At 38.5% G+C, this 20,933-nt stretch overlaps 3 protein-coding genes across 10 annotated transcripts in view; 1 reads left to right on the top strand and 2 right to left on the bottom strand.

The window, feature by feature from the left end:
• RAP1A (RAP1A, member of RAS oncogene family) overlaps window positions 1-18,369 on the bottom strand; it is a 100,600-nt gene extending 82,231 nt beyond the window's left edge. For 2 of the 8 annotated variants that reach the window (XM_054529537.1, XM_063728220.1), the window contains exons 1-2: window positions 18,227-18,303; window positions 10,506-10,599 (exon numbers count right to left, since the gene is read on the bottom strand). The gene's annotated coding sequence lies outside the window, so the exon portion shown is untranslated. Of the gene's footprint in view, window positions 1-10,505; window positions 10,600-18,226 lie in introns of all 8 variants that reach the window. The other 6 variants (XM_024246737.3, XM_054529542.1, XM_054529524.2 and 3 more) reach the window with 6 other exon arrangements.
• LOC112133351 (large ribosomal subunit protein eL39) lies at window positions 6,935-7,369 on the bottom strand. Its single transcript, XM_024246745.3, has one exon. The coding sequence runs from the start codon at window positions 7,302-7,304 to the stop codon at window positions 7,149-7,151; it is 156 nt and encodes a 51-aa protein (XP_024102513.2). The 5' UTR covers window positions 7,305-7,369; the 3' UTR covers window positions 6,935-7,148.
• LOC129057843 (uncharacterized) lies at window positions 17,457-20,542 on the top strand. The gene is made up of 3 exons (XM_054548934.1): window positions 17,457-17,488; window positions 17,585-17,836; window positions 17,944-20,542. The coding sequence occupies exons 1-3, from the start codon at window positions 17,457-17,459 to the stop codon at window positions 18,578-18,580; spliced, it is 921 nt and encodes a 306-aa protein (XP_054404909.1). The 3' UTR covers window positions 18,581-20,542.
• Window positions 20,543-20,933: the final 391 nt, after the last annotated feature.

The raw sequence follows: 20,933 nt of genomic DNA on the forward strand, positions 1-20,933 counted from the left end.
AATTGGCTCTTGGGGGGCAAAAAAATAATTCTTATTCTTTTAGTCCATAAAACACAGATACACATACAATACATAAACAACTATACAGTTATATCTGTGGCATTAAAATTTCATGAGGGGGACAATTAGAAAAATATCTAAAAAGGCTGAGAAATAATGTCTAATAGGCACTTTCTTATTTTTTTCTACAATGAACTTGGTATTACTTGAGTTTGACTTAAGTAATCTATGTACATTTAACTAATTGAAAAAGTAAAACAAAACATAACCATGGAAAGCTAAGATATATCATTAATTTTCATATTAACTATAAAATGTGCTTCTTTATTCCTATGGCTTTAAAAATATAATACAAACCATTTTTTAAAAATAACACTAAAATGAAAATATAGAGATAAATAAATTGAAAAAGCATCTCATCACAATCATCTGAGGATCACCTACAGGAGTAAAATACAGCACCCTAGCCCTATCACAGACCCATAAAATCAGTATCTCTGCAAGGTTATGAGGTATACCGGAGTAGCTTTTATTAAATGAAGCGCACTTACATCACACCACTCCATGGAAATATGAAATCTAGATAGGAAATATATTTTAATTTGGCCTGAGAGATTTAAAAAATTATGTACTGAAGTAATAGAAATAATATAAGAGCCTAGAAATCTAGAAATTCCCAGTAAACTCACCCCTTTCCTTTAAGGAATTCAAAGATTTACATTTCTTGGTTGGGAGCAGTGGCTCATGCCTGTAATCCCAGCACTTTGTGAGGCCAAGGCGGGTAGATCACCTGAGGTGGGGAGACTCAGCCTGACCAACATGAGAAACCCTGTCTCTACTAAAAATACAAAATTAGCCGGGAGTGGTGGCGCATGCCTGTAATCCCAGCTACTCAGAAGGCTGAGGCAGGAAAATCCCTTGAACCTAGGAGGTGGAGGTTGCAGTGAGCCGAGATCACATCACTGCACTCCAGCCTGGAAAACAAGAGCGAAACTCCATCTCCAAAAAAAGAAAAAAAATTTACATTTCTTCACAAACTACCAAACACACCTTATTGTTCATTATCTCTACTGGGCGCAAGACATTGTGAAGAATAGAAAAGAAATAAGCAACACTCACGAATTGAACTGCTACTAAAATAAACTTACTTTATTGCCATAGTGTTGCCGAAAATCAAGAGTTTATCTAAATCTGCAAAAACCAGTATTAACTACTGGCTTTCTCTGGGCACTATATTCACAAAGAAACAGTTTTTAATTCTAGGATGAAAATTAAGTAGAGAACAAAAGTCACGTCACTGTTGGGTAATAAAAACTGGGATACTGTCAGCTATATTCAATTCTCTAGTTAACAGACTTGTTCAGCACGTCAGCCTTGAATTCAAAATTTTGCCTATACCAGATTATAAATTTTTCATGCTAAATACTTTAGGTCTAAACTATTAAGTCGTGAATGCCAAAGATTTATTGCATACATAAACAATGAAACTACCTAAGTGAGGAGCTAACCGTCCCACTTAATTAATGGGGAAAACACAGGGTTGACCAAAATAGGAGATACGTGGCATAAGATTGGCATAAGATATTGTTCCAGTCCCTAGGGATCTTTTACCTCAGTTTCATAGAAACATCAATGCCGGCCAGGCACAGTGGCTCACACCTGTAATTCCAACACTTTGGGAGGCTGAGGTGGGGGGATCACCTGAGGTCACAGGTCAGGAGTTCAAGACCAGCCTGGTCAACACTGTGAAACTCCATCTCTACTAAAAATAAAAAGATTAGCCGGGTGTGGTGGCCCAAGCCTATAATCCCAGCTACCTGGGAGGCTGAGGCACCAGAATTGCTTGAACCCTGCAGGCAGAGGTTGCAGTGAGCAGAGATTGCAGCCACTGAACTCCACCCTGGGCGACAGAGTGAGACAGTTTCAGAAACAAAACAAAACACTAAGGAAAAAAAGAAACATCAATCCCAACTTTGGGGTAATAACAGCTGCAATAATTTTAAGTGCTTCTTGTACCTCAGGCATGCTTATTTAATCCTCAAACAAGATATAGATATTGTTCTTTCTCCACTGACAGATGAGAAAACTGAGAAAAACTGGTAGGCACTACATGCAAACTTTTGCCAAGTGTTTTGCCTGCTGACCACAAATACAAACGACCAAATATTCAAAGCAAGATTTTGCATACCATTTATATAAATAAGTTTAAATCCTATAATTAAACACTTATCCATAAAACAGCATATGACGTAACTGAAGCAAATCTGAGTTAGAAGAATCAAAAGGTTTCCAAGGCAAGGTACAACAGTACAAAACCTTTCCTATTTCTCCCATCCCCATGCCCAGAAAATGGCAACTTAATTTTGTGTCTGTTTTAGTTTTAAAGGAAAAATGTTTACCATAACATAAAATTCCATTTCAGAAATCCTATTTATTATTTGTAAAGCCTTTAACTCATTTTATCACCTAAGAATCTTTATCTTTAAAAGCTTTATTAAATTTAATTTCATATTCTATAATGAATTGATTTTAGAACTTTTAGTTTGATTATCAAATATGTGAACAGGCCAGGCATGGTGGCTCATGCCTGTAACCCTAGCACTTCGGGAGGCCGAGGCGGGCAGATCATGAAGTCAGCAGATTGAGACCATCCTGGCCAACACGGTGAAACCCCGTCTCTACTAAAAATACAAAAATTAGCTGGGCGTGGTGGTGCGTGCCTGTAATCCCAGCTACTCGGGAGGCTGAGGCAGAAGAATCGTTTGAACCCAGGAGGTGGAGGTTGCAGTGAGCCGAGATCACACCACTGCACTCCGGCCTGGCAACAGAGTGAGACTTCGTCTCGAAAAAATAAATAAATAAATAAATAAATATATATATATATACACACACATATACACACACATATATACACAAAGAATATAAAGTTCATAAAGGGCTTAACAAGGGAAATAAAATATCATATGACATATAATAATACATATAACATATAACGTATAATAAAATATCTATAACCCACACATCAGAGATAACAATCTAGGTCTTTTGGTGTTTCCTTTTAGCCTATATTCTACACATGAATAGATATATATTTTAAAAATAAGTACTAAAATCATACTATGTAAACACTGGTAATCTGCATTTACCAATGTAACAATAGAGAACTTTTTAAAAATAGCACAGACAAATGCAATTTTATGATTGATTTTCTATAAAACACTTTGGCCTATATAACTAAAAAATAGTTTATTATATTGTGAAAATTAACCAGGGAGGGAAGAGATAGTTGGTCCTTCATATAAAGGGCACTCTCTCAAATATTTGAATGTTTTTAAAAATCATCTTTAAATTTTACTGATTAAATAGCCAATTTCCTTGCACTATTAAAAAATTTCACATGTCCATCTTTAGTATGCCAACACACAGAGGACACTGAACATATGGTTATGGGAGTGTTGTTATAAATGCAAAAGATCAAAACTGACTACAGGCTCAGCCCAGAACACTAGAACTTAAGCAGAGTCAGCTAAGAAAACCACAAAGCAATGATTCTTTATGTCCAGTATCTAAGGCCTATTATAGCTTATGTACACATGTAGGCAGATGGCACTGAGTGGTGACACAATCTCAAGAATGTTCTGTTGTGACAGCAGTCCACGTCTGAAGCCTAATGGGAATATTAGGATGAGTATATCATCTAAAACCCTCCAACCCATGGTTTCTACTGCAGATTTTGGTTGGTTCTTGAATTATAATGCTATCATATTCCAATGTAAAAGTTGTAACACTTGAGTGAAATACTAGTCAGAAGTTATTAAACAGTAATCTAAAATTCAAAGGGATGTTTTACAACTGAGGTTTGTCCTAGGTGTGAAACTCAGTATTCAAAAGACACAGAAACTTTTTTAAGAGTATATACTATTTGACCAATTTTGAGATACTAAAGTCCCAGGCTTCTTACCACTTGAACGAAAAAGAAACACTACCGAAATAACCTAATATATGAAAATCTAAACATGCAAATAAAGGTGTGTCTGATTATAAGATTCTCCCTCCCAAATCACTTGCCTATGGTTTTTCTTAAGTTAATCTGATATCCTTAAATAATCACACCAGTTTTTATAGATACACATCTACAGAGCAAATTGATACTTGCACTTTATATGCCAAACAATTTTCTGAAACATAAAAACTTCGTGCCAGGGGTTATGTATGTCATTACTAAATCAATTGTATGATTAGAATGGAGAACAGCAGGATGCAACAGTAGGGCAGTCTAAAGCTGATATACAGAAATCCACCAGGAAAAATTAAAAACCAACACTTTGAGGATACCAAGAACCAAAATATCATATAAAGTTATCTTTTATAGACCTGTCATAACAAGTATCAGACAACTAGAAACAAATTTTAAAATATGTTACTTCACAACAACCCTCTTCATTCAATCTAGGTTTATTGTCCTTCCAACTCAAACCAACAAGACACCATACCTCATGAAGTAGTAATTATACTGCCACAAATGGTGACAGATTAATCATATTCTCTCTGAAGGTCCCTGCAGGCTGCAGTATCTTTTTTTTTTTTTCTTTTTTTTGAGACCAAGTTTTGCTCTTGTTGCCCAGGCTGGAGTGCAATGGCACCATCCTGGCTCACGACAACCTCTGCCTCCCAGGTTCAAGGGATTCTCCTGCCTCAGCCTCCTGAGTAGCTGGGATTATAGGCATGCGCCACCACGCCCAGCTAGTTTTTTTGTATTTTTTTCTTTAGTGGAGACAGGGTTTCTCCATGTTGGTCAGGGTGATCTCAAACTCCCGACCTCAGGTGATCCGCCCGCCTCCACCTCCCAAAGTGTTGGGGTTGGGATTACAGGCATGAGCCACCACACCAGGCCGTAGCCTCCAATATCTAATCCAAAGTATTCTACTCCTTCAACCATAATTTACCTCCTCCAAGCCCTCATTCCATCAATTTCATTTCTCTTTTTTGAGAAAATAAATTCCTTTTCCACAGTCTAGCATGTCAACTTCCATGTTATTCCCCTATGGTAAATTCTGTATCATAATTATGTTCCTTTCTCAACCTTACTCTGATTTCTTTCAATTTCTCAATTACCTATATTTACTTTCATCCTCTAGGTATCCATTCCTATGATATTCATTTAAAAGAATACTAAACTTAAAATTTATTAAGATATTAATTAATTTGAAGGATTAGAAACTTTATAAACACAGGGTTTAGAGATTTCATACTCCTATTCTGCCTGGGTATAGGCATTAGTTAAAAAAAAAAAAAAAAAGCCCTCATTTATCCTACTAACCATTAAATAACCCAGAATTATCAGTTCATATTTCTGAGCAACAAATCACACACTTTGATATTCTAATAGAAGACAGAAACAAACACATGCCACCAACCCTGCCCCACTCCCCACAGACTGTGATAGATATTAGGTAGACAACTAACATTGGCTACATAAACATTTGGACTACTGTAATTCCATCACCTCATTTCAGAATACTAAATTCTTAAATGGTTACAAAAAAAAATTAAGATATAAACAGAACCAAAAGATGTTATTGATAATGAACACTATGGTGCAAAGCAGACTTTTTTTTTTTTTAAAGCTGAAAACTCTACAAATTACTCAGTTAACAAAGCCTAAGAGAAAATTATACTTTGTAAGTGTTTGGCCTTTATTTCTCTCCTCAGGATTTTTACCATATGATTTATGAAAAAAAGAGACAGGTTAAGTCACTTTATTTCTGAAGAAATTTTCTAGACTCATTTAGGAGAAAAATGGTGTGACTCACTGAAAACAGTATAGGGACAGAGGCAGTCTCCTGTCATTTACTCATTCATTCATTCAGGTTTACATTTAAGCAAGATACAAATATGTATTGATCACCTATTTTCTGCTTTGTATTGCAAAAGTCCCTTCTTCTGGAAGTTTACTATCCACATGATCCTCTATAATTAGAGCTGTGTAAATTTTCACAAATTACATAATTACTTTGAGTTTCATCACCTGTAAAAAAACTGGACAATAACAATATCTACTTTGGGCCAGGCGCGGTGGCTCACGCCTGTAATCCCAGCACTTTGGGAGGCCGAGGCAGGTGGATCAACTGAGGTCAGGAGTTCAAGAACAATATCTACTTTGTAGATTTACTGTGCAAATTAAATAGGATGTAAGGGGTCTACACTCAAAAACATATGAGTTCCTTTCTCCCTGTAGGTCCATTACAGATAGGACATTAATCAATGGCTCCCAACCTTTCTATAAAAAAACTCTATTCTATTCCATGGATTTCACGTGTTTAAAGATTTTCGTCTACCAACTGCAATGACATCTTATTAATCACATAAGTAAAAGCCAATCAAAATTCTCAAATTGCCAAAGACTTAAAAACTAACAAAACCCAGTGCTAGGATCTTGAAGGGATAAGTACAATATTTTATTTCCTTAACAATCTGCAAATCGCTACAATGTATGACAATGATTTGAGTCAATATAATCATTGGTTAAAGAAAAGATACATAATATTTTATCTGTATAAGTCTATTTAGAGTAAATGCACAATTTTCATTTGACTTTTTGTAATACTAATCATAATTCCTTTCTATCTCTGCAGATCCCTGGGAAAAACCCAATTTATGGACCAGGAATTAGTGATTCTGTATGTCTAGAAAAACTACTGGTTACCCTACAGATTTAAATGAGTATTATTAGTAACACCATCTTCAAATTCACAAGTTGCATATATTTACCCATAAAGAGAAATAATGATATCCAGTGAGCTGTTCCCTATCAACCTCATCTACCAGGGTTTTCCTAGCCTTGTGATGACAAGGGTCTTTTTGTTCTTCCTTAAACATGATGATCTGCTTCCCACTTTAGGGCCTTTGCACCAACGGGCCCTTTCTCTGCCTGGTTCATTCTTTTTTTTTTTTTTTTTTTTTAAAAAAACGAAAGGCCTCACATATTTATTACTGAACCCAGCCAACCAACGTGTTCATTCATAACAGATTCAGAGAGGAAAACACGTCGAAATCTCCAGATAGTGGTGACATTTTCAGCTTGATATGGTAACATGATCGTGACCTTCAGACAGCATAAATATGTGTGCCATCTCATGTGCAATTCCTTATAGACCCAGCTTGGTTCTTCTCCAATGTCTCCTTTTGGAGTTGTACCTGATTTCATTTCCAGTTTTCATCCGAATCCACTGGGGAATGGGACGATTTTGCTTCTGTTTCTTGGCCAGGAATCGCTTAATCCTGAAAGTCTTGTGAGAAGACATGGCGAGAAGCGGAGTCAAGAACACACCACGATGGCAGAGAAAGGAAAAGAGCTCATTCTTCTTATATACTGTTATGTGTCTGGCATTTTGTAATTCGGGTGCCACATTAAATATCACCATCTCAGTGAGCTTTTCCACAACACTCAATTTAAAACCCTTTCATCATTCTCTATCATTTCATCTTGCTATAGTTTCTTCATGGCATTTGGGACCTCTGAAATTATCTTATTTACTTGTTTTTCTAGTGTGTCTCTCTACTATCATCAACCCTTCAGTGGTATAAAAATTGCCATGAAAGCACGTCTTATTCACTGCTAAATCTGTGGTTCCTAGAATAGTATTAAGCACTCAATAATCACTCAATAAATACATGTTGGACGACTAACCAAACTGTTTATTATTACTGAAGGGAATGACTGATTTCTTAGTCAAGAATTTATATTTAGCATTCAAAATTGCTGATTCAAAAGGAGTATGAAAAAATCTTCCGATAAAGAAAAATGTACATAATATTCTATTCAACCAGTACACTTCATTTTGTTTTATTTTAATCCTTCGGGACAGAAGCATATAAAAGTCTTTTCATATTTCAGACATTTCGTATGTCACCTCATGTAAAAATTAAATGAACTATCTTATAACAGTATACCATAAACTGCTAGCTACTTAATTTAATAATTTATTTTTTCTGTCAAGATGCAAGCACGTTTCTAAAAATGTAAGACAACAAGCCATCATAGTGACAATGCCAGAATGGCCCAAACTAAGGACTATGCTATTCTCTCAGCTATAGTTTAAGGAGTAGGAGTGATGGGGAGAGAATGACTGTAGTTCAGATTTCTGCTGGACAAACAGGCAGAAGTATCCTCAAACCTATTCAAAAGAGACTCTTATAGTTTGTAGACATTAAAATCATCATTTTGAATATCTGAGGTCCCTTTAGCAAATGAAATTTCACTCAGTTGACCAGATCTGGGCTTTTGCAGATTCACATAGGAAAAACACAGTATTTGTAAAAAAAAGTCACACGCACACAATCCCCAACACTACAAGCACTGTGAGTTACATTTGCTTATTAATTTAAAAATATTTTCAAGGATAGTTTTAAAGGGAAGAGATTTGAATAAAAATAATAAGTACTTTATTTCTGAATTTAGGCAGTATTTGGAAACTAAAAGAAACATTAAGAAAGGTATGACGACTCACTGTTTTAAAAAATGCAAACACCTTAGAAGTATCACAAGCCTGTATTTTTTTAAATTGGTGGTTGCTTCTTTTCTCCATTGGAAGATACCGAGCAGACAATTCACAGTTCATGTGAGTTTACTTATCAGTCAAAAAGAAATACTATTAATATCAATCTCTGGCTAACTTGCTTTATATTATTCAGTCAAGTGGAAAGTATGAGTAGAGCTCTAGTCAGGTACTAGAATGACTAAAAATGGCATCTGCAAACTCTCTTTTTTTTAATTAGGAAAATTCAGGGCTGAGAGAGAAAACAGGAATACTAAAAGTAATGTTTTTCTAAACATCATACACACAATTTCCCATTTTTTTGCTCCTATATTTTACTTAGAAGCTGCTTAACAAACAAGAAGTCTATATTTCACTTCACATCACCTCTGCTCACACGACTGGTGTTTTTAAAGTCCTGCAGGAATCACAAATGCTACAAAAACCACATGCAGAAGAATTTCACCTTACAGTGAAGAGTTTTAAGGTAATAGCTCCAGAAATACAAAGTCTAAAAGCGAAGATATCCTGTTAACTAAGAACTCAAAATGCTAACTAAATAAAATTACTGCAGGAGATTGTACATATATATTTTTAAAAGCATAAATATATGCTTTTTACTGATGAAATGATGGGAATCTTGGAATGTTTTATCCTTCAATTTTTAAAAAGACAATAGTAACAACCAAAGTGTACTGAGTCCCATCTTCTCTCAAAGGCTGCCTAACTGCATGTAAGCCTAGGCTGTTTCTTTTGAATTTAATCTCCAAATTGGTTGTACAGATCTTCACAAACATAAAGCCTAAGCACTTCCTCCAAAACCCTCCCTCTTGTTTTCCTTTAAACCCTCAGATCTTACCTTACCTGTGTTACTATTAATCCAGATTCCCTGTCTTCAACCTCTTCCTTCCTCAATTCATTCTCTACTCTACAAGCAAATTCATCTGCTTTTTGATGAATGCTTTTATCATTTTCCACGTACCAAAGCTTGTACTCCTGAAAAAGTCTACACTTATCAACCTAGCATTCAATGGCTTAAAAGTCTAGCCCCAATCTCCATAATTCTCCCTTATCTCCATATTTTCTAACTATACAAAAGCCTAGGCTTCTTCTGTCAAATTAATCACCTGTCCTCCAACTTCTCCTGAACTTTCTTTCTATCTTGGCACATGCCATTCCTACCACAAAGAATGTCCATCATTCTCCTCCTGCTGCCACTGCTCACCACAGACCATTTGCATTTCAGTATTTATTCATGTAAACAAGAACACAAAAATGAGATATTTCTTGCCCTTGAGGAGACTGGCAGAAAAAACAAATTTAACGAAAATAGCTAGTTTTTATTAAATACCTATGTGCCAAGTGGTCTTACACATTATTCTAGTCCTCTCAACAATCCTATGGGGTAGATATTATTCTCCTTTTATAAAAATAAGGAAGCCAAGGTGTAGAAAAATCAAATCATACACATATTTAGCAGGTTGCCTCAAATCATGTACTTAGTAAGTGGCAAAGCAAGGACACAAACCCAGGCTGCCTAACTCCAGAGCTACTGCTCTAAACATTAACAGATTTTTTTTTGTTTTTTCAAAGTCAGAACCATGTGACTACCCCCTTCATCTATCTGAAATAATTTAGTTTTACATAATATTTATACTTATTACATACTATAAAACAAGCTTTCTCATATTTGTCATTTTAATAAAAGAACATTAAAATTCTAGCTCTCCAAAAAAAAAAATGCTCAAATTCCAACTTTAATCAGTAATTTTTTTTTGGTCACAGATTACTTTTACCTAAAATATTTTTAAAGAAACTCATTTCAATAAGTTTTTTGGAAGACAATTGCAAATTTCTTTCATACACTATGATGGTTTTACAGATTATTAATAATATGAGGATTTCTGCTATTACCACCCAAGAATGTAACAGATATCTATCACATTGGCAAAGATTGTAAAAACTGACCTACTCAATGCCATTGAAGGTGCAGTGAGACACATACTCTTATACACAGGGTAATCACCCTCTGATCCAGTTATCCCACTTCTGGGAATCTATCCTACAGGAAGAAAAAAAAAACAGAGATGCAATCAAAGATACATGTACAAAAAATGTTTGTCCCAGTGTTATTTAAAACAGTAATATTATAAAGAATCAACTTTAAAGTCTCAAACTAGGAGACCAACATCCCATTCAGGAAAAAAAAAGTATGATCAAAACAGTATATATAAAGTTATAATTCTAAGTTTCATAAAAAAATAAATAAATAAAAAATCTGTACATGCAAGAACAAACTGGAAAAATGTATATTAAAGTATCAGTAGTAATTTTTTCTAGATGATAGGATCATGGATGTTTTCAATTTATTCTTTACACTTAACATTTTTTTCAAAATTTGCCACAGTATAACATGAATTACTTTAAACAGAAAAAAAAATGTTTAAGCAGTTATAACCACTGAAAAAGATCCTGAACGTAACAAGGGCATATTACTTGGAATAAGAAATACATTTCCTAGTGCAAAGAAAACGTCAGACTTGTTTCCAGCTTCTATTATGCCCAGCAGCTTGTTTCCAGCTTCTATTATGCTCACCTTTACTTTTAGGTTGTGTAAAGAATGTCATCCAAAACTCAGTAGTACCTGTATTTATGAAACTGTACAAGGCTCACTATCTAAAAGTCAGCCAATGTTCCAAGAGAAAGAATCACAGTTAAATGGACTATTTTATTATATATGTCTACTGAGAATAATACATGTCTAATTAATCCAAACTCAAAACATGCAAAAATGGAAAAACCAGAAAAATTACTCTCATTTTACAAACTAACTAAATATATTACTGTTGCCTTATAAACACATAATAATTAATTAGGTCGGGAGAGAAGAGGATCTTGAAAATAAAACTGTCAAGCTAACAACATTCACTAAAAATGCACATTTATGCATGTTGTCTATTTGCACATTTCTGTCCTAGCAGATAGTTGACTTTAGTGGCAAAGGATGATTTTAATCAGTGTGGAAAAAAACATTAACACGCCATTCTACAAAACAACTTCTGACGTTAAACAGAGAACTGAAATTGCTAGCTGAACCAGGAAACAACTTCCCTACAATGTGTGTATATACATGCATGTGTGTGTGTGTGTGTGTGTGTGTGTGTGTGTGTACGTATGCAGAAAAGCTATTTACAAAAAATAAGTCTTGGACTGAAGTAAAACAGGCAGTAAAGCAAACAATTCTTATTTAACTCTATTTTAAACAACTGGGAAACTGATTTGGTCTAATACTCATAAGCTGTGAGAAAACAAGACCACTGAAATAGCTGTTCACCAACTAAGGGAATTTGAAATGTTCACAATTTATTTTACTTAAAAAATGAGTATCATTCTATTTTCACTCTATCATGAAAATACAACACTGATATATAAAACACATGACAGGCTGTGGCAAACAAAATAAACTGCTAGACTATAAATTCCTTCAAGCAGAAACTACACCTTCACATCTCAGTATCCATCAAAGAGCCTAATTTGGGGTTACTTAAACATCTGTTCAATGACTGAATCTGAAATCTATTAATGAAATTATGAATTAACTGTGATGGCACACGCCTGTAGTCCCAGCTACTCAGGAGGCTGAAGTGGGAGGATAGCTTGAGCTCAGGAGGTGGAGAACAGCGTGGGTGATATAGCAAGACTCTGTGAAAGAAAAAGGAAGAAAAGGGAAATAGAAAAAGAAAAAGAAAGAGGAAGAGAAGAGAGAAAAAGGAAAAGAAATTATGCAACCTTTTCACAAGCATAGGATGGAATTTAAAGGGTAGTTCCAAAGGTATCAATAGATTTGGGCTAGATTGTTAACTGTGTAAAACTGAAAGATTAGCATTAAATTTTAACTGCTACAATATTTAACTTAGTGCCTGCTTGCTTAATGTTTTATAATATAGCCAACTTGTCTAGAACAGAATGATCCTACTGATAAATGAATTTTAAAATATCACTGAAAATACAGTGAGTGAATTTACTCTCTGGATTACACATCTGACATATCTGAAATGTATAGTCAGCAATAAGAGATTTCCACTACTAACTTAGAGTCATATAAACTGCATTTGGGATATGTCCAAATAGTTGCATTCAGTTCTTTGTGCCTCTTTTTATAGTTTTGTCTTTTCTAAAGACAAAAACAAAACAAAAAAGAAAACAGTTAAAAAACGAAAGACAGCTAAACCACAGTCCTATCATGAACAAAATTATCTTTTACCTCCAGAACAAGTGGGTACAGCACTGCACTGCAAAAAACCATGAATGAGTAACATGTTATAGGTGTATACACCTAGAAGTTCAAGGTAAGGCACTTCAAGTTTTAATTAACCCAATAGTATCTTTTATTAGCTTTTTTAGTTTAATATACTGCTATTCTTATGAAATATGGCCTAATTTAAATACATTTGGACACTAAAACATATGATTACATATTTAATTTTAAATTTGGTTAACTTTAACACTTTGAACCACTCTACCAGTGTAAACTAAATAGGTTAGAGGTAAGAAACACTGGGAAAATTTGAGTGATTTATAAAGAAATTTTTTTTCAGATTTATCTAACCTAAATTTATATAGCCTAAGTAAACAAGTCATTAGTGCTTTTAAAAAAGCCATTAACTTGTCTACTGATTGGAGTTTATTTCATAAAACATTTAATTTTCCATGCGTATATCATGTATTTCTGAAAATTTTATTAAAAGAATTATTTTTAAACCACCTATAAAAGCACGTTATTTCCTGTTTCAACTGTACCTTAATAACCATACATAATTTCCTTTTTTTATTGGTGCATGTGTATATGCATGTTTGTACCTTCTACCTCTAAAAGGCTTATTTTCAAGCGGAAATGAGAGCACGGCATGGTTCTCTGTTGAACTGCTTTGTTGATCAGAACCTCATGATAATGAACAAAGCTAAGCTTATAGGCTCAATACTCATCTGGATCATTTAACTTTGAAACAAAGTGCCCTCTTAACCAGTCATCTCACAACTGTGTGCAGGGGACTGAGAGAATGTGAATTATGCGGTGCAAATCTATACCACTATTACAAAAGTTTCAAAATGTAAATGAGCTAATATTAACATTATCTTTGTATATGAAAAACTAAAAGCACATAAAAACTACTGCTTGTAATCCCCATACTTCATGCACACAATAAAAGAAAAAATGGACACTTCATCTGTCTCAGTAACATACTAAAGCTTAAGTATTTTTGTTTAATGCTAATCTTTTTCATAAGATATGAATCTGGCATTAAGTAATGCAGCAATTACATGACATCAGAATAAGCAAAAAATTCTTGGAAATAGGCTGTAACTCTTCTTACAAATGATTAGATGTAATCAATTAATTGTTATAACCAATTAATTTGAAAAGGGACATTATAAACAAGTAAACTTACATTCACAATTTCAAATGTATCCCAATATTAAAATATAAATGCTTTACATTAGTTATTTTCATTGACCAACTAAAATAAGAGAATTTTAGAATCACGAGATTAGAAGTGATCTGAGGTTCAATGAACATTTATGGTGTCCCTATCACATGTCAGAAACAGAGCAAGGTGCTTTCAAGTAACTCAAGTGATTCAACCCACTCCCTTGTATAGATGTCAAAGCTCCCCACCTATGCCAAATCAAGCCATCTAGGTTCCAGAACCAGAAATTCTGGGCAAAGCCCTCACAGTGGTAGTTTTCTATCAAAACTGGCTGGTGTCATCATCCCCTATAAACCAAATAAAATTTCAATGTTGACCTATTTAACAAAAACAATAGTCTCAGCCACAGGAGTCCAGCACTTTGGGAGGCCGAGGCGGGCGGATCAAGAGGTCAGGAGTTCAAGACCAGCCTGACCAACATGGTGAAACTTTGTCTCTACTAAAAAAATACAAAAATTAGCTGGATGTGGTGGCACGCGCCTGTAATCCCAGCTACTCAGGAGGCTAAGGCAGGAGAATCCCTCGAACCTGGGAGGCAGAGGTTGCAGTGAGCCGAGATCACATCACTGTACTCCAGCCTGGGTGACAGAGCAACACTCTGCCTCAAAAAAAAAAAAAAAAAAAAAAAAAGTCTCTTTTTTGAACTATAAAAAATTACAACAATTAAAAAATTCAACTGTGAGTCTTCAACTAAGTACCTACACAATTTACTGCAACGAACAAAACATGGGGCTGTCACAGCTATAAAATTCTAAAAGCATCATACAAAACAGAAATTAAACAAATTACAGATACCATTAAAAATTCCTTTGTTGCCAGCCACAGTGGCTCACACCTGTAATCCCAACACTTTTGGAGGCCAAGGTGGTTGGATCACTTGAGGTCAGGAGTTTGAGATCAGCCTGACCAACATGGGGAAACCTCATCTCTATTAACAATTAAAAAAAAAAAAAAATTAGCTGGGCGTGGTGGTGGGTACTTGTTATCCCAGCTACTCGGGAGGCTGAGACAGGAGAATCGCTTGAACCCAGGAGGCAGAGGTTGCAGTGAGCCAAGATTGCACTACTGCACATCAGGCTGGGTGACAGAGCAAGACTCCGTCTCAAAAAAAATTTAATTTTTAAAAATATCCCTAAGGAAAAAAAACAATTACCAACATGAAAATTTGGATGTCTAATCCCTATTTTATATAAAATATCATCAACCATACACTAAAGTTCATGGGTAACACTAAACACTGGCAAGATCTGGAGTAACTTAACTATTACAATACAAACAATGACAGACTGTGAAACTCCCTGAGGGCAGAGACCCTGTCTAATTAATCTTTGTATCCAACAACCAGCATCCTGTAGTTAAATGCTGAAGAGAGGTAAGCTAACATCCGAACTTTAAATGTGAGCTATTGAAAAATTCAACTTAACAATCTGAAAGTTATCTTTTTATGACTGACATTATTTTTTAAATGTTAAACAATAATGTCCAATGCAAGTATACAAGCGACATTACCATGAAATGTTTGTCAACAACTGTGGCTGTCAAAATTAGTATAACCTAGTCTTAAGAGTATAAGGTAGGGTGAGGGGACAGAAACAGTGGCAGGGAAGGGTAGTAAGGGAAGACCTGAGACTGGTGCAGAGACCTGAAGAAGTGAGGGATATATACTGCCTTGGGGGAAAAGGTTACAGGCAGAGAGGACACTAAGTGCAGACACCTCAGTGTATTTGACCTTTTTGGGATCTAGGAGGCCAGTGTGGCTGGAGTACAGTAAGCAAGAGGAAAAGTAAAGGGGCTTGAGATTAGGGAAATAGCTGGGCAGCTGTGAGGCTTGTAGGCCATGGTAAGAACTTTGGAGTTTACTGTGAATGAGATGGGAAAACACTGCAGGGTTTTGAATAGAAGAGAGACGTGTTCCTGAAGTTTGTAAGCATCATTGTAGCTGCTGTGTGGAAATCAACTTGGCGTGGAGGGGCAAGAGTGGAAGCTGGAAGATCAATTAGGAGATTAATAATCTTCATTTCTAACCTTTTTCAGTGATTGCAAAATTGTGTATTTTTCTGCTGTTGGGCAAGTAGTTTCCTTTTCTTCCCATCTATTAAAATAATTAAACGAATATGTGCATATACAACATTTTCTTTCTTTTGGAATATTTCCTTGGGATTCATTTTCAGAAGGACTACAGGAACAACGTATATGAATATACCTGTCTTCTGGGGTATATTAAGTGTAGATACTGTCCTTCCTGAGGCCATACAAAAAGTGAACAAAGGCTTTTGAGCTGTTTTAATATGGAACCGTGTAACACTGAGGGATTCCATCCAGTTCACTTCTAAGACATAAGTTCATGGTTGGCCTCAGAGGGTCCCTAAAACTAATGCAAAATTTTGTGAATAAATGCCTATTAACTTTATTCTGGGGAGAGAGTTTATATATTTCATCATATTCTCAAAGGTGTCAGTGGCCTAGAAAAGGTTAAGAATTACTATCTTACAAACTGGAAATGGACTGCAATATCCTAATATAGGGTACCTCTCAAAAGGACAGAAGATTTAATACCTAGACTCATCTTTGTAATCATTCAATTCATTCAACAAATACTGAACATGTATGATCCTCAATACCTAACAGCTAATCGTATCTGAAGTAGGCCATAATTTAAAACACCAAGAAAACTAGACAGGATTCACTGAAATATCACGCTACAAAAGAATATCGAACTACATAATTTCAAAACAAAAATGTTACAGGAAAGCATAATAAAGACAGAAAGTCTGGGGCCTAATTTAATGCTTATTATGTCAAAGTATCACAGAAATAAATTACATCACAAGGAAAGAAAAACTACACATAGGCATGTCCACCCCCACACATTCTGACAGGAAACCCAAAGAAAGTTTCCAAATCCTGTTTCCAGCAGCATCTCTTCTGAGACGGCCCTTCACGCTTTTGAAGGTAGGAGCCCCAAGTTAAATCTAAGAGCTGATACTTTACTCTTACAGTAATCAAAACAAAAACATCATGCGCCACCTAAGAAGAAGAGTGGCTACCTGTAGGGCTGTGGCTCATTCACCTTCTGCTCTATTATTCTATTTCATTTCTTATACCTCCTCCCTTCAAAGAAGTAACAAAATGATTTTCCCTCCCAAAACAGAATGCATTACTCCTCAATGGCAGTTCTTTTTCCAAGAGGTCAAAGGTTCCCTAAACTCTGGTTCTCAGCCCTATGAGTAGATCCCATTTTGTAGGCACAAATGTCTTCCTCTCATCTTCTCCCCGTAGCAGTAAATTACACAACTCGGCTGAAGACACCGTCCTTAACTTCCTGATTAAGGGGGCAAGAGATACTCTTACCAAGCCGCTAGTTTGAAGGATAACAAGAATCACACCGCGACCTCTTCCCTAACAAAATTCAGGGAAGAAGCAGAGACCCATGAAAAGTAACACTGAAAAGGCGAACACATGGTAAGCTACAGAAGACATGACGGTAAAGAAGGCGGGAAAGGGGCTGGAAGGTGGAGTGGGATGTAGATGTCAGCCCTATTAACTGTGGGAATAAAGGAAGGAAAGGGAGACCCCGAACCCTGACAGAAGTGAGCCCGGAGACAGCAACGTTCCAGTCTACCCGCACTTCTACAGCAGAGGACAGAGAATTCACCCAACCCTCCAACCCCGTTCCCCGTGTGTCCCCCCCTCGCCCCCGCCGGCCCAAAAGGGAGAGCTGGGTTTGAAGGAAGCTCTGACCCTAGACAGGGGACATGCAAGAGAAGGAAGGCAGCGATGTCCAACCTTCTACTTCTCTCAGGCAGTGAGGTACGAGGGCACCGTGTCTGGGGAGACGGCGAGGGAAATGGGCTTGTGCTATGACACCTCGGGGAGCTGAAGGGTGGGGGACACAATGTCCTCTTTCTCTCCCACAGCCGGCCGGGGCCCCTCCCGACGGTCTCCCGCAGGCCTACAGTCGACCGGGTCGGTCTGCGGGCGTGGTTGGCTCTGGCCCTGGCGGCGGCCGGGCCTCCCAGATCCCCGGCCCCTCCCGCCGGCCAGGCCCCCGGGCCGCCGCCCCGGACACCGATGGAACGCGGAGGAGGAAGGGGGAGCCAGGCGACTGACCGGCGACATGAGCCGCCTCACCCTCGGCTCGGCCGACCCGCGCCCCCCGCTCCGTCTGGGGCCGTCTGGGGCTCCCCGCCCCTCACTCACCCCCCCGGTCCGGCGCCTCCTCCACCTCCTCCACCTCCTCCTCCTCCTCCTCCCTCCTCTCGGCCGTGGCTCCTGCTCCGGCTCTGCGCGGCGATAGCAGCGGCGGCGGCGGCGGCCTCGGGAGCGGCGGCGGCACCTCCTCCAGAACGCGCACGCACGCACCACGCAGGCCCCGCCCCCTGGTTCTGCCCCGCCCCTCCAAGTTGGCGACGGCTGGGCTTCGGCCCCGCCTTCCCCACGGCGTTCCGGGGTCCGCTTAAAGGAGCCGCGCACACTGGAGCCGGGAAAGCCTGGAACTACCGGGAAGGGGCGGGGAGTTTTAGCTTTGCATGGGGCGGGATGGGAGGTGGGTAAGACCGGAAAAAAAAATGAGGAAGGGTCCAAAGATTCAAGAAGAGAATTTGGAGGGAACGCAACCATTCGACAAGCCCTAATTGAGCACCTGTTAGGTTCCAGGCGCTGTTCTAACTAAGCGCAGAGGGATAAAGTCATAGACAGGCAAAGACCCTCTTGCAGCTTGCATGCTAGTGGAGTGGGAGAGGGGAGACAGACAACAAACAAGTGACAAAAATTGCAGGTAGTGATAAGTGGTGTGGAGAAAAATAAAGCAGGGGATAGGGTGACTTTACACCTGGTGAGATACTGCCTCTCAAAGAAGACCTTTGAGCGCGTACACACGGGATGAAGGAATAAGTCTTGCAAACACGCGGGCCGGGAGGAGGAATAGCCTTTCCAGGCTGAGAGAAAATCAACCATAAACCCAGAGGTGGGGATACGCCTGCCATGTTGCAGAAACAGTGAAAGGCCGGCATGGCTGAGCAGCGTCAGCCAGCCCAAGAGCAGTACCAGCTAGGCTCGGAGAGGTGGGCCAGTGGCCAGATCCAGTGAAGCCTGTGGGCCATTATAACAGGAACTGGAAACCATGAGAGAAGGGTGAGCCGAGGAATGACCGCATCTGATTCACATTGTTAAAAGTTAGTCCTGCTGATGTGTGTAAAATACACAATGGGGAAGCACAGATGTCCTTGGGATACCAGTAAGGTAGCTTGGACTAACTAGCCTGGCAGCCACTGACAGGATGAGAAGAAGGCTATTTTATTTTATTTAGATACATTTTGATTGGAATGGATTTGGATTTGGGGCATAGTGCGTGAAAGAACAAAAAGAAATCAAGAGTTGATTCTTAGGTTCGGGCCTGATGACTGAGTTAATGGCGGTGCCACTTAATGAAATGGAGGAGCAGATTTGGGGATGGGGAAATCAAGAGTCTTTTCTTACACATGTTATGTTTAAGGTGCCTGTTATACATCCAAATGGAGATATTGAATAAACAATTGATATATGAGTCTAGAGAGATACATTTGGGATTCATTAGCACATAGATACTTTTTAAGTCTTAAGTCTAGTTAGGATCACATAGGGAGGGGAGATAGCTGAAGGAAAGGACCAAGAGGCACTCCAACACTTGAAGGTTAAGTAGAAAAGGAGGAGCTACCAGTCAGGGCAGGAGAAACACCAAGAGAAGGTGAAGCGTTGGAAAACAAGATAATTGTTTCAGGAAGGAGGCAGTGAAGAGTCTTATCAGATACTGCTGAAATTAGTAAGATAAGGACTGAGAATTTGAACACTGGATGTGGCCTGATGAAGTTGCTGATGACCTTGATGAAAACAGTTTCAGTGGAGTCATAGGGGAGAAAGTCTGATTAGGGTATGTTAATAGGATGGGAGGTGAGGAAGAGAAAGTGTTCTAAACAGCTCTTGAGAGGCTTTGCTGTGAAGGAGAGAAGGGCAGTAGCCAGAGAGGTACTTGAGATCAAGGGAGGGTATTTTAAGATGAGAAATGCTTTTTCTCATTTTAGTATGCTGGAATGATTTTTATTTTTTTGAGGCGGAGTCTTGCTCTGTTGCCAGGCTGGAGTGTGGTGGTGTGATCTCGGCTCACTGCAATCTCTAACTCCCTGGTTCAAGCGATTCTCCTGTCTCAGCCTCCAAAGCAGCTGGGATTACCGTCATGTGCCACCACGCCCGACTAATTTTGTGTTTTTATTAGAGACAGGGCTTCTCCACGTTGGCCAGGCTGGTCCCGAACTCTCGACCTCAGGTGATCCACCCGCCTCAGCCTCCCAAAGTGTTGGGATTACAGATGTGAGCCACCGCGCCCAGCCGGAATGATTCTTTAGAGAGGTAAAATTGGGCCGGGCGCGGTGGCTCACACCTGTAATCCCAGCACTTTGGAAGGCCAAGGCGGGTGGATCACGAGATCAGGAGATTGAGACCCTCCTGGCTAACACGGTGAAACCCCATCTCTACTAAAAATACAAAAAAAATTAGCTAGGCATGGTGGCAGGCGCCTGTAGTCCCAGCTACTCGGGAGGCTGAGGCAGGAGAATGGCATGAACCTGGAAGGCGGAACTTGCAGTGAGCCGAGATCACGCCACTGCACTCCAGCCTGGGCGACAGAACGCGACTCCGTAAGAGAGGTAAAATTGATGACACAGAAGGCAAGAGGAGACAACGGGAGAAAGAGTGTCCTCAAATAGGTGAGAAGCAATTGGATCTAGCACAGAAGTGAAAGGGTTGGCCTAGGATAGGAGTAAGGGAATGTATTCACACACTATTTCTGGAGAGAGGGTAGAGTGTCTGGGTGCAGATGCAGATAGATTAGGCAGTACATTTGGTGGTGGCACGCTCAGGCCCCTGCAGAGCA

This window comes from Pongo abelii, chromosome 1 (assembly GCF_028885655.2).
Source record: "Pongo abelii isolate AG06213 chromosome 1, NHGRI_mPonAbe1-v2.0_pri, whole genome shotgun sequence".
In the NCBI taxonomy this organism is placed as follows: domain Eukaryota; kingdom Metazoa; phylum Chordata; class Mammalia; order Primates; family Hominidae; genus Pongo; species Pongo abelii.

Bases quoted from the DNA above. Each gene is read 5' to 3' on its own strand.
- LOC112133351 (XM_024246745.3), bottom strand. From the start codon at position 7,304: ATGTCTTCTCACAAGACTTTCAGGATTAAGCGATTCCTGGCCAAGAAA.
- LOC129057843 (XM_054548934.1), top strand. From the start codon at position 17,457: ATGAAAAGTAACACTGAAAAGGCGAACACATG. The intron at 17,489-17,584 runs GTAAGCTACAGA...GTGGGAATAAAG, and splicing joins ACTGAAAAGGCGAACACATG to GAAGGAAAGGGAGACCCCGA. The intron at 17,837-17,943 runs GTACGAGGGCAC...TCTCTCCCACAG, and splicing joins TACTTCTCTCAGGCAGTGAG to CCGGCCGGGGCCCCTCCCGA.